Here is an 18307-nt window from a genome sequence, read left to right as displayed (position 1 = left end):
GTGGGACATGCGTGGCTTAGTTTTGCTCACCAGTATTGTGGTTGTCACACGATGTCTGGTTGTCATCTTTTGTGATCTCCACCCCCCCCCCCCCCAGCACTTTCCTGGTGACTTTTCAGCCTCACTTCCAAAATCCCGAGTTTTTATAAACCAAGATTTCTTATATGAATTTGCTGTTGTCCCCCTCCCCCCCCCCCACGCCCCAATCCTGTGTGTCATTACAAAGTTATTGACTAAAATTATGTCTTGATCCACCATTGACTGTTGGTTGGTGCCTTCAGGATAAGCCAATTCACAGCTTGTGGGAAAGAGCCAAGATTCATCCAGTGGTTAAGCAAGTAGGGTGCTTCCTTTGACACAATTGCATGGCAAATAACCTTTGACCTGAATTGTCTGAAACTGATTAACATCACTTTTGCATGCTGCCTTTTTTCCCCAGGGGAGGTAAGGCCAAGCACCAGAGGGAGGAAGAGGGAGCTCTTATTCCTAGGTGCCGATTGAGCAGCCAGGACTGTCTGAGCCCATTCCAGATGGTCAGAATGTATCGTAAATTAGTGTCCCCTGGCATGATATGCCTCATGTGCAGGGAGTACGTGCACTCAAACAGGTCACTGAGGGTGCACAGTCTAATGGATGAATCGTTCTTGAAAGTTCCAGTTAGAAGACAGATTAGCACAGGCATTGGGGGACTTAGAACATTTATGAGTGCAATGCAGTAACTCATAAAACACTCCAGGAGACCCATGGCTGGTTTTTGTTTGTAAGCAAAACGGCAAGCCAGTACCTTTCCCCACACCTTGTACTTGGAAGGGCTGCCATGGACCAAGAAATCCAGCGTGATGTGTCTGGACTTACTTGTCTTTCATGGGTACTTTGAACCTTGTATGAAAGTGCGCAGCCCCTCTTTGGCAGGTTGTGTGATGTGCGGTAGGAGAGTGGGAGCGCAGAGTCTGGCAGTTGGTCACGTGTGTGGACATCCTGGTTGCAGGGAGACATGGTCTGTAATCAGGCTTGGGGTTGCCAGCTTCCAGCACAGCCTGGGATTCTCCGGAATTACAGCTGACATCCAGGCAACAGGGACCAGTCCCTTGGAGGAACTGGCAGCTTTGGAGGGTGGACTCTGTGGCATCACATTGCCACTGAGCCTCTTCCCCAAACTCCACAGATTTCCCAAGCTGGAGGTGGCAACCCTTAGTCAAGCTGCGGGTAGCAAGTTAGATTTAAAAATTCACCTGGGCTGCCCTGACAAATTGGAATGGAAGATTTGGGGGGGGGGGGGGTTGCAGGTATGTGCAGATTATAACGCACGAGGAGCCTGTACCAAGACACTAGATGGGGAGCCTCCCTACTCTTGGCTTCATCTGAGCTCGTTCCGTGCAATCTACTCAGTGTGGAAAGCCGTGTTAGGAATACAGGATGATTGTGTGCTGGAGAGCTGCCGCTGATTTTCACGTAATTGCAGGAAATTGTTAGCAGCTTGCAAAAAAATAATTATGTGGTGATTGCTGGTAGTCGGATTGCCCTTTTTTTCTGATGATAAGTGCAATTTATTGCGAGACTAGAAATGACAGGATGTTTTTGGCGATGATCATAAAAATACTGGGTTTATATAAAGTGTTTCAAAATGACAGCATATATGCTAACAGTATATAATGTAAACAGTCGCTGAGATGCTAGTGCTGACCTGACGCGAGTTTAATATCGTAATCTGCTAATTCGTACTGTAGTCTGCTAGAGTGTCAGTACGCTTGGGAAATGAAAAGCTCTGGTATTGCTAACACTTGATGTTCTCAGATTCATGACTAAATATGATGCATTAGTGGCTTTAGAAAAAATGGATTTGGGTACAAAAAGATGTTTAGATTTCTGAATCTGAGGACCACCCACTTCCGTTATCTATGAAAGATTCTCTCTGGCTCGCAAGCTAACCTTTTTAATTAAAGTATTTTCCAAATTATGTTTGGACAATTTTGCACACAGATGTGAATGTTGAAATTTGTGGCATTGATGCTTGACCTATCTGTACTGCCTCACAAGACATCTTTATCTGTGTATTTAGCTTCCTTCACCAACCGTCCATTACTACTTTAAGATGGGCTGTTCGTTCTGGTTATTGCTTACCTTTCTCTCCAACCCTGCTAATGGTTATCTCAAACCCGGTAACTGGTTAAGCTACTGTGATGGCCTACAATGTTTACATAGCTTGTAAAGGACACCTCTTCTTTTTGCCAATGTCATCTTTCTTATGGCATTTTATCTGCTTGCTGCATTATTTGTTCACTATATTCCTAAACAGTTTTCATTGCACAAAGTCATTTAGGATCATCAGTGTGGTTGGAGAGACCCATTTTGAACCCCCGCTCTCCCTTGGGAGCCCCAGCCGCAGCTTTACTGATACTGATTTTGGGATAACACGGGCTGTGGCCAAATTTTGGGCTGCTGCGGCTTCAGGGTGAGAGCGGAATAATTACTGTGATGTATGTTGTCCAAGACCATTAGGTGACTGGATTCTTGGAAATAAAAGAAGAGGAAGCTCACTGGCTGGCCTTCACCCAAGTCACACATTCTCAACCTCTCAGGGTGGCGGTTGTTGGAATCAAATGGTGGAGGGGGACAATGATGTTGAAAGCCGCTTTGGGCCCCCGTTGGAGAGAAAAGTGAGGTAAAAATATCTAGATAAATAAAATAAGCAAATTAAACTTTTTAATCTTAGATTCTAAAACACAAATAAAATTACAAGCCATTAACGCTGTTGGGAAGAAGCCCATGTAAACAATACTGTCTTAGATTGCTGCCCTCTCCCCATTCCCAGTATCACCCCCCCCCCGGTTGTGCCTTGAGAGCTGAGGATGGGGAGCCCGGGAGCTCTCCTTGCCCCGAGAAGCATCGCGCTCACTCTCCCGGCCCTTTGATAAGAGACCCTTTTGGAATAGCTATGCACAGAGGCAGGTGTGAAGGGTTTCTGAGGTGTGTCCCTGATATTTGTCCTGAGTTTTAAGGGTTGATTTTTTGAAAACCGCTTACATCATCACTTATACCAAAAATAATAGAACACAAGCAACGCCAACATCCAGTAAAATCAGCCGTTTCAGCATTAATACAATGTTTGTATGAAGAAAAGGTCAGATGAAAATGAAGGCAGCAGTCATACCCCAAATGAACAGCAGGAAAGCAAGTAAAATAAGAGGGCAGCGTGGCTGCTTAAGACCTGCAGTAGAAGTCCTTGGGGTATCAACATAGTGCTCCTTTCTGGTTGGGATTAGGGGTGTGCAGGAGGGGGTTGATTCGGGTTTAAACCCAAAGCGGGAAAAAATTTCAGAAATAACTTACTTCTGAAGCGGCAAGCTGCTTTGGAAATAAGGTACTTTACTCGCTTTGGTATGCTCTGTAAATATTTGGAGCACACTGAAGCGAGGGAGGCAACTCCTCCCTACACCCCCACTCCCCAGGGCAACCCTTCCACCCCCACCCCCCTGGGGAACCCCTCCACTCCCCATCCACTTACCTTATCGGGCGGGAGGGTCAGCTGTGCTGCGGGCTGCTGCTGCCACCACCGCCGCAGCACGAGGCTGCAATGGCCTGGAGGCTCCAGGCCATTGCAGCCTCATGCTGCCACTGCTGCTTGAGCCTCCGGGGCGTTGGGGAAGGCCGGAGCAGCCTCCTCCGGCCCTTCCTGCCCCCTCAAAAAGCTGCTGCAGCACCGGCGCAGCCGTTTAAGGGGCAGGAAGGGCCAGAGGAGGCAGTTCCGGCCTTCCCCAACACCCTGTAGGCTGAGGCGGTGGCTGCCACCAACAAGGGGGGTGGGGTGGGGGTGGGATGATGTTTAAAGGGCCCCGCCACTGCTTGCATGCGGCGGGGCCCTTTAAAATCAGCCCCGAAGCTTTCGGAAAGCTTTGATTCGGGATTTCTGAATCGGGGCCAGCATGCTGGCCCGCAATTGGATATCCAGAACCTTTCCGGATCGGCTCCACTTCGGGTATTTTTACCCAAAGCGAATACCGAAGCACACAGCCCTAGTTGGGATGAGAGTGCTGCAGGAGCCTGCAGGGGGACACGTGCTGCCGTGCCTGCTTGCCCAAGTACACTTGATTTCCATCGAAGAGGAAGGCCGTGCATGTTAGAATCTGAACCCTTCCTGCTCCAGAATTGTAAAAATAGTGACAGTGAGGAGCACCTTTTACAATTGTTGTGATTGCTTTCTGTGTTTTTACAATCCCATTTGTGTTTACTTACCATTTAGATTTGTAAGTACGTAAAAATTGTGTTACGTACCCAAGCTAGCGTAAAGTCATGAAACTCAATAAATAGCCTAATTTTACTCCATAGCCTCGGAGCAAGAACAGTCAAGGCCCTGTTTCTAGAAGCGCCTGTTCCTGTATTGGCCCTTCCACGGTCTCCGAGGCACTCCTTGGAATATCCTCTCAAGTAGATGCAAGATTATCATCTGCTGAAAGCAGGACCTTCCGAGTGGTTCTCCCAAGCTCCAGCCCTGGGAAATGGGTATCTTCTGGGCACTTCTGTTTCTCCCTCACTTGCCTTCTCTCGTCTGTAGAGCAGTCTGTACTGGAATTTAATTTTAGAGGTGTGTGTTTGTATCGCTGCTGAATTTATGAGCAGTTTTAATTATTGTAGTTAGGGTTTTATGATTTGATTTTAATTTGTTAACTGCCTTGGGAGTCTTTTGACTGAAAGGTGGCAGAAAAATACCGCAGATACAACATACTGTAGGCGCTCTAACAGCATTGCAAGCACCTGAAATGGTCTTTGGTGATTGCCTGTTGAGCAGGCCAATATGGAGAGGTAGGAAACAGTGACCCACCTCAGCGCTCTGGTATTTTAAGAGATGTTTTAACTTAATTTTTTTTAAAAAGGTAAATGGCAAGAATGTTCCAGTTTTACTATATGAGGGGCTCATGCAGTCTTTAGAAAGAAACCGTCCAAGGCTACCTTGTAGTTATGCTTCAGAGAATATTCATGAAGCAATGTGCCTTTCCTTTATCCATCACTAACGTAAGCCTCCTTTTTAAAAAGTAAAACAGTGAACAGATTTTGTCCCTTCTGCATGGCCATTGCTACAGCAAGATATCCCCCCCACCCCCCCACACACTACATTTGTGTTAATGCTACTGTTGTGCGATTAGGTCTAAGGTCACCACTGCAGTGCTATGGAAAGAGAGTGGAATTGGCTCTATAAGCTCAGAAGCCTGCAGTCGTGTCTCTGTTTTCCTCATTCAAAAGTGCATCAGTTAGTAATCTTGGTACATCTCTGCTTAATTCTTCAAAGCCTTGAATATTCAGATAGGCTAATCCTGCCATTCTTAGCCACGGTATGCAATCTTAGCTCTGTGCTTTCCTGTATTTAGGTGTTCTTGAACAAAGTAGCATGCAAAGCCTTGACCCAGACTTCAATAAAGATAATTGCAAAGTCCAATATAGTATTACGTGTGAGACCTTGTTCTGTATTGTGTTGATGCAGTTTGAATTTAAAGGAAGAACGCTTGTGACTTCTGTGCTTCTACTTGGACAAGTCTGTACAGATAGAACAGAAAGGGCAAATTTTTCAACACAGTGCTTTAGAAATCCATAGATCTGTTTTACCTGGAGTCCATAGGATGTGTGCTGCTAATGTTTCCATATAGAATAGTTTTTTATGAGTATGAATAATTGTTCTAGTTGTATACATTTTGCATAGAAGGCTGTAGAAGTTGACCAGGTTATAAACTAAGAGCCAAGTTAGGTCTGTGCGCTCCCAGCTTTAGATTTGTAATGAGCAGCAATATGACAAACCACTTCAGAAAATGGGGGAAATGTTGGAGACAGTTTGAGGTCTGGTGTAATGTTCTCCTGCCCAAAAGAGAATTATGGAAATCCTTCGGCACCCCCCAGTATTCCACGGATCCTTTCAGGAACCTCACAAGTATTGGGGTTGGGGGGGTTGGGGTCAGGGACGGGTTTTGCATGCAGAAGGACCTGCAGTCAGTCCCTGGCCTCTCTTTTTAAAAGCTCTTGCATGGAATAGCTGGGCTGAAACCCCTTCCTGAAATCTTGGGAAAAAGGTACTGCCAATCGGTACAGACAAGTGTTGGGCCAGGTGTGGCAATACGTGAATGGTCTAAAAGCCCCCGGAAAGCAAGCCAGCATTTCTGTTTCACAGACATGGAATCGAATAATTTAACTCTCAGGCCTTTTTCACATGGGCAGTTTTTGCCGTATTTGGCTCCATACCTCTTTGGGTTTCCTTCCGCATTTTGGATGATCAATTCCCCCTTCAGATTTCAGTGCAGCACTCTTAAGAGTTCTCTTCGGAGTTTTCTCCCCGTAGAATTGTCTGGACTTTGGAAGAAAACCTGAAGAGCTATGGAGCCAAACACGGCAAAAATCAACAGTGCAAAAAAGGCCGTTATCCACAGTTACGTGCATATCTGAATGTGCTGGTGGCCTGAATCATAAGGCAAGATAGTTACGAAGCTTTATATTGCTAACGATGCGCTGTAGGGTGCAAGGGCAGGATTAATTGAGCCCAAGCAGCTTCTAGTACAAGGGTTACGTTTGAGTTTAATTCCCTGATTTTAGGGAGTTACACTGAGGTATGCACAGCATCTTAGAGAAGGTAAAAGGCAGAATTTTCTGTTTTCAGACCGAGACTTTGAAAACGGGAGGGCTAACAGAATACTCCCCCCCCCCTCCAGCCAAGCAAAAATGCTTCAGAAGTCTAGTGGACTGCTTGCCAGGGGGCCTAGCTAAGAGCCCAAGGCATCAGTTTAGTATTTTGCCCTGCAGTACAAGAACAGACAGAATACCTTTCTAATCACAGATTTTTAAAGTGTCGCTTTCAAAATGCTTTTGCCCTCTTCCTTCCCTTTTATAATGATGCATTGCTTTCCTTAAGGCTAGAAAACATAACTCTAGGAAGGCAGAGGTTTACGTGGGTGAGATAGACGGCAGTCCCTTTGCAGTAGTACCCTGCCACTTGACTTGTGATATTCGGGGAGGGTCTTTTCAAGCTAGTTAATGGCTCTAAAGGAAGGGTTTTTTGCTCCTCCCCCCAGTGCATCATTGTCTGTCCGTCTGCTTTTCATGCTATGCTGATATAGTGTGATATATTGAATGGGGAAAGTGGGGGAGGGGGCATTGCACTCAGCTGCCCTGCTGTTATCAGAGGGACTGTTTCTGGACACAGGTTTGGCATTCATTGGTTGTCTGAAGAAAGCCATTTCATCCACGGATTGGACAAGACGCTGCGTCAATTTGCTGCCCGTCTCCAAGGCACTGGAGATGCTGCCTTCACAAGCTGGCTAACGTCACAGCTCCATCACCCAGCGGGGTGTGGGCTCGCTTCTTTCTCTCGTTTCCCCCCTTCTCCTGTTCTCTGTTTTAATTCCGTCTTTGCTTCCTGCTGCATTTCTTAATCTGTCTTCTGCCAAATGCTAACAGCATGATATTTTGCAATCATTTAGGTGAATATAAGAAGGACGAACTCCTGGAAGCTGCAAGGTGAGTGCTGTTCAGAATACAAATTGTTTGTTTTGGAAGCAGGGAGGGAGCTGGTGAGGGCAAGAAAAAAGGGGCTTCTAGGAGCAGTCGTTCTGTCACTGCCCTATTATGAAATTACGGAGATAAACAAGCCTTGTAAGCACACGTATCTTTGGATTTCATCCACATGTAGACAGCAAAACAGTGTCCATTTGCAGTCTCGCAGCATTGGGGTGGTATAATGTGACAGGGGTTGAATCTGGACATTATGTGCTCCAAATTCAGTTTGTATTTGAGACATTGGTAAATCTTGGGTACAAATAATGTATTATAATTTCACTTTATGGCACAGTTCAAGGCATGTTTTTTCATTATTAAAATTCATCATAGGGAACCATAAGCAAGAGCTTTTGAAGCTATTTATAGTGCCTTGGGGAATGGAGAAAAATTTTTGGGAAATGCTGTCAGCAGATATATGTCTGAATAAAAACATAGATGACATTTTAAAGCAATGCTGATCTGTAACCTAGGTATTAGATGCTTGGAAAGAAAGTTATAAATATTTCACCCCCCTCCCACCCCCCTGAAACATGTACTAGATGATTCTTTGAACATGGTGGTATCGTCCGGCTGTAACCTGGAACTCCCATTTCAGATATTTGATCATGGATTTCCTCCCATTTTTTCTTCCTCCAACATGCAGGAGTGGTAATGAAGAAAAACTAATGGCTTTGTTGACACCTTTAAACGTGAACTGCCATGCAAGTGATGGGCGAAAAGTAAGTCTGAGCATATGGAATACATTTGCTGTTTTTTAAAGTAAACCTGTGTGTCTTAACAAATTGAAAACCCTTTTTAACCTGCCAATGATGTGGGCGAGCGGTAATCTGTCTTTTCATCCTGAAACTGAATGCTTGTGTGTCAGATATTGACAGTTCATGGCAGATTGGCAGAAATGATGGACCATGCATTTTTGCGATCATGCCGTTTATTTTAAATGTCAGCCGCTGGGTTATGCCTCAGGTCGTTCCCCAATTTAAAAAAAAAAACACGGTGTTTTGTATTGTTAAGCTGTAAAGGACCGGTTCATCAAGTGGTGGCTGTTTTTTCAAGCATTGATTAGTGGACCAAAGTAGGATTCCAAGTCCTTGATGCTTGGCTTTGTTGTAGCTTCTTCTACATGAACAAAATGACTGTACTGACTATACTTGACTTTTGGTGTTCTTTGGTTTCAGTGCCCAGGTGCAGTTTTATGTGATAGGGATATGGAATAAAATTGAGTTAATAAGTAAAATGAAGGAACATGTATACAGCGTGCATGGCTACTGGCTAGATTTCATCATATCTTCCCTTAAATAGCAAAACAGTCTAATTGATCATTTAATTTCTTGGCTTATCCTTAACATGTTGTAATTGCTGTGGTATAAGAGAACTTCACTGCCTAGGCTCACCAGGGTGATGTAGCGTAATAACTTTGTCCTTCAGTGGTTACCGTTAGTGTTTGTCACAATCTTCATAGCCTAGCTTGAAACGTGTGTACTCTGAGGGCTGCTGCTTTGGCTGGTGATGGAGCTTCTCCGGCTTAGGTGGGGAGGGAACGAAGGCTTGCAAGAATCAGGGCAGGCTGTGGCTGAGGGGATGCCAGTTGGCCATTTGGGTTGCTTTGCCTTTTCAAGGAAAGAGCTCTGCTTCAAACATTTTGTGCATCAGGTGGCTGTGGCTGAGCGCATATGAAGTCCCATTTATTTCAGTGGGAATGTTAGGTACTTGTTTAATTATCTCCTTGAAATCATTCGTAATTAATGCATGATATTGACTGGCTCATAGCATTTCTGTAAAAATGTTGTCAGTGAAGCAGCACACACATACATAACATACAGCCTTCGTTGAATTCTTACTTTCTGTGTTATGGAACAGCTATCAGTTGGTTTACCTTTCTGAGTTATGGAACAGCCATCATGTTGAATTTCTCAAAGTTTACAGTTTGTTGACTCGGAGCACTTCTGTGTAAGGAATCTGTATTTTAAAAAATGTACTTCCAATTGTATTTTATCATTCTGAGCTCAGAACATTTGCCAGTGTTATCCAACCATTTGCATTGGGAGTGGGTGGGGGTGGGGAGGGGCAGCTTTGTTTAAAAGCTGGGCTCTTAATGTGAAGTACTGAGCAGAAGATAAATATATTTGTGTAGCTAAAATTCTATAGACCTGAAGCAATTTTACAGTATTTCAGGAATGGTATTGCTGGTCCTTTAGCAATGCTGTGAAATACAAGATTGTTACGAGGGAGAGAGACTTTGGCACTGGAAATTGATCGATTTGTACCGTTGCATCTCAAGATATTCGTAACTTAAGTTTTTGATCAAAGCGGAAAAGTGTAATATAAATATATGTTTATGGGGTTGGTGGTTGTTATTGAGAGCTGGTTTCAGTGATAAATTGCCGCGTACTGTAGGGCCGTCCAGCCAATGAAGAGGGCTTCCTACTACAGGGAGTACATTTTGGGGGTACCATTAAAAGATGCCTATTCAGTTGTTTAATAGCATTTACTACCACTAGAGGTGCCGATTTTTCTTGAACCATCTCTGCAAGTATTGAAAACTCTCACTACAACTCAAAGCTCTGCAGGGCTGTTGTGTTCACTTACTTCTATGTGTCAGAGCAATCTACATATCAAAGCTAGGGCCCATACTTGCACAATTCAGTCAGACCGTAGTTAAGTGTGAGCGGGCTGTGGGATGTGGAAGGAAAAGCACTTGCCCCAAATTCAGCCCTCCAGAGCAAATTCCTTCCTAACCGTAATAATGGACAAAAATCACCCTTGACAGTTTCTAGTTGGTCTGTAATAGAGCAGCAGGATTTGATTCCAGTTCCACCTAGAGACCAACAAGGTTTTCAGCTATCCAGAACCAAAGCTCCCTTCTTCAGATGGCCTTGACAATGAATTGTGGTTAATGCTAGCTAGGATTTCAAGCCAGGAGTTCAAAACTCTGGTTAAATAATAATAACAACAACATTCGATTTATATCCCGCCCTTCAGGACAACTTAATGCCCACTCAGAGCAGTTTACAAAGTATGCCATTATTATCCCCACAACAAAACACCCTGTGAGGTGGGTGGGGCTGAGAGAGCTGTGACTGACCCCAGGTCACCCTGCTGGCTTCAAGTGGAGGAGTGGGGAATCAAACCCGGTTCTCCAGATTAGAGTCCTGTGCTCATAGCCGCTACACCAAACTGTGTAGTGAACCCTGGTGGTACGATTAGGCGGCGGGGTGTGTGTGTGTGACTTTCCTTGTTGGGAAGTCCCTTAGACCAAGGTTTTCCCTGGGAAGCACTCTGGTAATCAGTTGCCACCCTCTGAAACCTCCTTTGAACATCCAGACTGAGCCTCTGAGAAGATGCCCTTCCAGTTCAGTCCTAGCAAAATAAGAGGGTGGAAACCCTGCAAAATACGTTATAGCAAACTTATGTAGCACCCAGATGGTCTGACATGTAGGGAAGACATTCAGAGAAATATGCCAGAGAAACGTATTGAACTAAGGAAGCCAAAAAAGTCTTTATAGAAAGAAAGTTTTTTATAGAAAAAGGGGAAATGGTGGATGGATTCAAAAAGAGTAGGAAACAGGAGAAAATATAGAGCACAGGGAAAAGCATACTATCACACAGTACACAGTGTCTCAAATAAAAACAATATTTCAGCTAACTCAGCCAAGTACACTTTACCTAGATTGTAGCAGGTTGTCAAGCTCTGCCAGTTAGATCCCCAATTACTTCACTGCAGACACTTCAAGAGTCCAGTTAAACTTTCTTTATTAGAGATCCATCAGTATCAGTGCACTCAGACGGCAGCACTGGCAGAAGTGACATAAAGGGGGAAAACAGTGTTAGTTATAGGGCAGGATTCCCGCCTTGGGATAAAGACCATTAGAATTTAGGCGCGCAGGGCCTAGAAGGTTGGAGGGGGGAGGGGAGGGGAAGACAAGGATGAGCTCATTTCACGTCTCAGGAAGATACGGGTTCAAGGACACTTTCCCATGCCAGTCAAGAAAGTGAAAGTAGCCACCTGCAAGATAAGCGACTCATGGCTACACAGTTAGACAGCTACAGAGACAGTTCTTTACACATTCTCAGAGGCCCCAAATACAGTACAGAGAATAATAGGCACACATGGCAGATTAGCAGGGCACATCTGACACAGGTTCCTCAGAGCATATGGAGAATTCCTTGTAGTGGAGGAGTCTTTAACCCCTGGGCCCCACTGGTCTTGGGGTCTCCAGATGTTCCAATGTGGGGACAAACAAAAGTCCAGAGCTCCCAGATATTTATGGGCAATGGGGTCTGAAGTGAGCCAGCCTCCTCAGAGAGATGGGTTAGCAGGTCTACCCGTTCCCAAGCAAAGCTCCATCTCTCATATCAGGGACTATCCCCCCAACCAGAGAGTTATTCTGGGATGGTCTCACTGTTTTGATGGCTCTGCACTAACATGACAAAAAGGGAGTCTGGCCCAAACCAGATTTTCTTTGCTGTTTGTCAAAAAGGGATTATGTAGCCCTGATGTAGAATGGAGGCTAAAGCGTTACTCTTAAGTAAGCCCCAGGGGTCCAAGAACCCAGACGCTCTAAGTGACACAGTTGAGCCGTGTGAAATCTTAGGGTTCTGGCATCCCTTGTTGTTAATAGAAACTGTTCCGTCTGGATTCTGAAGTGAACATTGGCGACGAGCAGAGAGAAATCAGGAGTGGGCCACCCCCCTCCACCCCCCCCAATCTCCTCCCTTCTTCACTCACCATCTATCAGGATTGATGTCTCTGTATATTGTCCTATACCATTAGAGCTCCATGGATCCCCCAAATGTACACCAGAGCTTGTGGATCAGAGTAAGTTTTCAGTATGAGTGGGAAAGATTTATGACTACTAAAATTGTGTGCTGTAACTGGTGTTAGTAAAAAAAAATCCTTCATTTTATATATTTTTGCATGTTGGCAATGTGGTTGGTCAGGCTGTTGTGTAAAACAATATTGTGCTGCATCCTCCCACAATGTTGTGGATGTATGTTATGTGCTTTGGTATGGTTCCTAAAGCCTGGAAGTACCACATGAAGAAATCTACATCCAGTAGTATTTTCTCCTTTGCAGCGCGTTGCTTTAAGTGAAAATGGTTGAGGAGCAAAAGCTTTGTTCACAGGTGTTCGTGGGGAAGGGGGTTTGCTGGTTAACCAAATGCGCTGCTGCCGTCGTCATCTGAGCAGGCTGTAGGCCCCAAACGTGGCTGCCACCTGCTCTGCACTGCTGTCTGCTCCCCACTGCTAGGATGAGCCTTGCGGTTGGCAGAAGCAGCCGTGCCAAGGAGGTGATCTAAGAAGTCGGCCCCGGCCTCCGCCATATTTAGTAGCTGTTTGATAGCTGCCTGGGATATAAAAATCACAGGGGCCCCTGGATTAATGCAGCCTGATCTGCAGCACGGGGAATTCCAGCCAGAGTTGCTGAGTCCCGCCCGGGAGTGGAAGGCATAAAAGGCATGTCCGGGTAAAATGCAGAGGATCGAGGTGATTTGGTTTACTGCCCCACCAGCTGCAGGTGGAGCCGTGACAAGAAAGGGCCTTGCTGAGTCGCTCCACTTAACACATTCTGATACCCTCTTTCTGTGACTGCACACCCACCCTGAGATCGAGGAACAATCCATCAGTATTGATAAGATGCTGTCCCTATCTAAATTCATCAACTTGGCTCCGGAAGTATTAATTAGCATTCTGCTTCTTTTCAAACTAACAGGAGAACATTTTGCATTTCCTTTATCACGCCCCGGCAACACCAATCAAAGGTAATCAAACCTTTTTCATTCCCAGGAACTGACCTTTTATTGTCTTTTTTCCAATAGCCGAGGAGGCTCCCCAGCCTCAGGACATGTTTTGCCCTATAAAAAATCCTGGTTTTGCCCCATTCAAATTGTACACACTTACCCAGTGTAGTGCCCTCAGAGTCTCTCTCTCTGAGCCCTCCTCCCTGGCCAAAGACGCAAGACGTTAGAAGCTCTCTTTCCCCATGGACTACTCTACTCTTCTGGATAGGTGAATATACTTCCCCCTCCCTCACTGTATTCCAGTTTCTGGCTAGCTTCCTAGGACTCTGTCTGTGTGTACCAACCCTTTTTAATTGCCTCTTGGTGTGTAGGTTTTTCCTCTTTAAATAAAAATACTCCTTTATTTAAGCACCAAGTCTCATCTGCTACCTTGGGGAAAGGACCCTGTAAATATTGGTGGAGTTATCCCACAGTTACCCCTCTGGCATAGCCTTCCTCCCTGCTGCTAATTCCCCCTACTCACAAGGAGGCCCATTTCCAGTAACAGTGACAGCAGAGCAGGTTGTGATCCCCAAGCATGGCCACCTCCTGCTTTGCACTGCCGCTTCTAGCTAGTGGGCCCAACCCACTGGTGGCAAACAAAAAGCCGCTCACAGCGTGCAGGGGCCATGCCCAGACCCACCTGGGATTCAACAGCACACTCCTCCACTGCCTATGTGGCTCTGGTCTGCAGGTTCCAGGCACGCTGATTAACTGAGTGCCAGATAATAGAGGTTTTTCTGTATTTGATACGTAGCTGTAGGTTGCTACAGCTGTATGTAAGACTATCATTATCTCTCAAACCCCTGTACAAAACAGTGTTCATGAACTCTGTAGTTCACGCTTGTTTCTTTCTCAAAGTGTGGTGCCCAGTGGGCTGGGCTGGGCTCCTTGATGACCACACATCATCTTTGGCCAAGAATCTCCAGAGAAAAATAATTCTTAAGCTCTTACAAATTTGCTGTTTACATATTTTTAGAAATCTATTTTTACACTTGTTATATAAGCATTTGTAATGCACTTATGACCTTAGTAGCTAGCAATGAATTTAATTATAAATGAGGAGGAGTTGGATAGTATCTGTGCTTAAATTTGAAATGTCAAATGATTAGATACATTGGCAGTAAATATGTACATATGCTGATCAAAGATACTGAAAACTAGTATTACCAGATTGGGAATGACACACTCAATTATTAACCTGTGTAATTCTGATCAGGAAAAGTTTACTGTGATCCATTTGGCGCAACAATATAGGAGAAATTACACCAACTGTCAATAATACAAAATAGCCTCTATAGAACGGTATTACAATGAAGTGACTGCACAACATAGTGCAACTGCTATCTAAAAAGTACTTGCAAATCCTAGCTATTGCCTTACTATGTGTGATCAGGGTAGAAAATTTTTTGGCTAATGCAGAGGGATGGAACTCAACATAGCCCCTTAGAAACAATTACATAAAGGAAGGTGGATACAGCATCCTTCAAGTAGTCGTCTTCCAACTTAATTGGCTCTTAAGTTGCAGGAAGGATCCTTAGACTACAGGAAAACTTGAGCCATAATTCTCATTTGCTTACAGTGGATGCAAAATCTGTGACACACTTTATTTATTTCATTTATACCCTGCCTTTCTCCCCAATGGGTATTCATCATTCTCTTCTCCCCCATTTTATCCTTACAACAACCTAGGAAGCTAGGCAGAGTTCATGACTGGCCCAAAGTTAGCCAGCAAGCTTCCATGGTCGAGTTGGGATTCAAACATGAGTCTGGCACTCCAACTGCTACACCACACCGGCTTTTATGGTGTGAAATGACTCGATTGTCTGAACTGCTTTACACGGTTGGTGAGAGGCAGCATTTTTGAAGGCTCCCCTGCCCAAGGTTTCAATTCAATACAGAGTCAGTTTGCTGTGTGATTAGCAGTTTGTGTAGATCCAGCCTTGCTGAGCTGCGTCTCTCTTAACTACAAAGAATAATAATATGGGTAGAGATGCAACTTTTCCAGAAATGTTGAATCCATGGAGACAGAGAAACATTTTTAAGATGAAAAAGCAGAAATTTGGGGAGGGGGTTTGAAATATATGCAGTAGCATATAAATGCCTTAAAGATCACTCCTGTAAGCAGAGTTACTCCAGTCTAAGCCCATTGAAATCAACATTAGCACATGTATTGTAGTTCTGCTATCTGAGAAGTGGGGAGAAATAAAAGTTGAAAATGGAACACACACATTGTTGTAAACACAAATGTATTACTTGGACAAACAGTATCTCAATAAAAATAGGACTGGCGGCATTGAATGTCCTGGTTAAACATTATAATATTGAACTCTTCAGTACTACATAATCATACACATTATAGCAGATTAATAGAGGACAAAAATCAGTTACATTTTGTCAGGTGCTCCGGATCACCTGTCGTATTCAATACGACAGCGGATGCTGTTGAGGTGATTCTGTCAGTTGAACCCGGGGTGGGAAACAGAACGGGAGGTGTTTGTTCTTGTTGTAATCTCTCCTGAGTCTGGGAGCCTGCCTGGCCTCGAAAGTCCATGAATCACACAGCCTGTTTTCCTACTTGCAGAGTTAGAGGACTGTTAGAAGAAAGGGGTGGGAATTAGGAGTAGCCTTGGGGAATCTGTATCTGCTTGATGCTTGTCTGTAGCCACCAGTCTTAACAAGATCCAAAGGAGTTAGCCGTGTTAGTCTGTAGTTGCAAAATAGTAAAAAGTTCAGTAGCACCTTTAAAACTAACCAGCTTTATTGAGGCATAAGCTTTCAAGAACCACAGCTCTCTTCGTCAGATGCAGTCCTAGCAAGAATGGCATAAGTGTATGATACTGGCATCTTATCAATAAAGAACTTTTACGCCTGAAGTGAAGTCTCTTGAGACTTGCCCGGCATCCTTACAGATTGCTAGGACTGTATTCTTTAACTCTTGGACCTAACTCACTGTAGACTCCTAACTCTGAGCTATGTCAGCTGAGGGAGGCAAGGGGAGTGGTGCAGCAGAGCTGGCCGAGGGAAGCCTCAAAGATCCCGCCAAAGGGCATGGGCCCAATGCGGGGGCGTTGGCTGGAGCTGGAGCTGGCGTGAGACTCCACACAGGTGTTTCCTGGCAGCCTATCAAATACAGAGCGGGGCCCCGGTGGAGTGGACCCCACAAGTGGCGTTGGCCAGGAGGGAGCTGGAAACGAGAGCTCATTGAAGAGCTGGGCTCCACAGGCCATGGGATTTCCTCTAAGACGGAGGGGAAGGTGATGAGGGACCAGGAAGGAGGAGAACGCAGGAAGCGCCCTCTGCTGACAAAGTGCAAGAGATCCGAGCCAAGATGGGGGAGATGAGTGGTGAATTGTGTGCCTTCATGGAGAATATGCAGCAGATGACACAAGCAGCCTTCCAACCCAGCCCGCCAGGAGGCCAAGGCAGCCAGCTGGATCAAGCCGTCCAAGTGCCACAAGGCTAGCTGCCTGCCCCTCCCCCAGATGGGCAAGGAGCCTTACTGCTGGCTGGTCCACCAGCCCACCCCATGCGCCCAGCGGAGTCCTGGCTGGGCCGCTCCGTGAACCTCTGCCACGTGGGGGCTACAGAAACTAGAAGTCCACTTTGAAGGGGATCCAGAGGAGTTGGGGTACTTCCTAGTGCAAGTGGCAGAATTCGTGAGAGAATGGGGTCACTCTTTCCCTTACAAAGCTAGCCTGGTGAGCTACTTGGGCTCCTGGTTGGGGGAAGAAGCGGCCAAGTGGTATGTGACTCTCTACACAGCTCAAGCCCTGGAGCCTTCATGCATGCAATGTGGGCGCAGTACAAAGATCCTCTCGAACTAAACTGAAGTGCATGTGGCAGGGGAATCGCCTGGTGTGCGAGTTTGCAGCCGAGTTCAGAGCATGTGCTGCCAGAGTTCAAGATTGGATTGAGTCGGTGAAGGTGCTGGCTTGAATCCAGACTTAGTGGCCAAAGCCATGGTTCAAGATGACCCGCACACTCTGCTCGGGTGGATACAATTGGCATATGAGATTGAAAACAGAGAGGAGGCTGTAAAGCTTCTTCACTTACAACACCAAGCCGGGCAACTGCGGGGAACTACCAAGAGCAGAAGAGGAGAGAAGCCTCGTGTGAGAGGACCAATCGCGAGATGGAGAAGAGGAGGAATCAAGGTTTGTGCCTAAAGTACGATGGGGCAAGCCACTTGGCTGTGGATGCCAGGGGGTGAGAAGTCCCTCTGAGAGAAAGTAGGGACCCTGGAGCAGCCTGACCAGGAGGCCGAGGCAGGGCAGAGCAGCATCTCAAGTGTGTGAGAAAGCAGTGGTGGCTGGGAGAGGAGAAGCACTGGAGAGGCCGGGAGATCTCTCTTCAGCAGCAAGATCTCCCTTCAGCAGTGAGGGGAAAGAGCTGGCGGGAAGCGGCGCAGACCTGCTGTGACAGGCACCTGTCAGCAGGTCAAAGAAGAGCAGGTGCCAAACATGGTGAGAGCAAAGGGAACCTTATTTTTCCTCCCCATTACAATAGTACACCCTAGAAGTGGGAGCCCTGATCGATTCAGGGTGCAGTAGGAACCTAATTGCCCCAGCCTTAGTCACAGGTTTGGGACTGGATCTGGTGAAATTAACAGAGCCTATTAGATTTCAGCAAATAGATGGTTCTCCTATGAAAGGGGCTCCCTGCACCTACGAGACTGAACTGACCCAAGTTGGAATGAGGAGTCATTGGGAGGAAAGAGCTTTTGTAGTAAGCCCAGAATTTCCAGCAGGGTTAGGGGTCAGATGGCTATATGATTATGACCTGTACATACAGTGGAAGATGGAGCGATTATTTTTCCCAGCTGAGGATTGTCAGAAGCACATGTGGAATCCTCAATGGAGTGCCACCCCCCCTCCCGTGCCTGAAACTGTATGCCTAATGAGAGAAGAAATTGATGTAAACCCCCCCCCCCAAATACTAAGACTTAAGTTGGGTATTTGAGGAAGAGGAGGCAGGTGAATTACCCCCTCACAGGG

At 45.8% G+C, this 18307-nt stretch overlaps 1 protein-coding gene across 1 annotated transcript in view; it reads left to right on the top strand.

The window, feature by feature from the left end:
• Positions 1-18307, top strand: part of TNKS (tankyrase) — a 121764-nt gene that overhangs the window by 16138 nt on the left and 87319 nt on the right. The window contains exons 4-5 of the mRNA XM_054987121.1: positions 7458-7494; positions 8177-8252. Coding sequence (XP_054843096.1) covers positions 7458-7494; positions 8177-8252 — 113 coding nt within the window. The remainder of the gene's footprint in view (positions 1-7457; positions 7495-8176; positions 8253-18307) is intronic.

Source organism: Eublepharis macularius, chromosome 8, assembly GCF_028583425.1.
Source record: "Eublepharis macularius isolate TG4126 chromosome 8, MPM_Emac_v1.0, whole genome shotgun sequence".
NCBI classification, from domain to species: Eukaryota; Metazoa; Chordata; class Lepidosauria; order Squamata; family Eublepharidae; genus Eublepharis; species Eublepharis macularius.
Note: the sequence above shows the minus strand (reverse complement) of the source record. Positions and strands in the feature narration are given on the sequence as shown.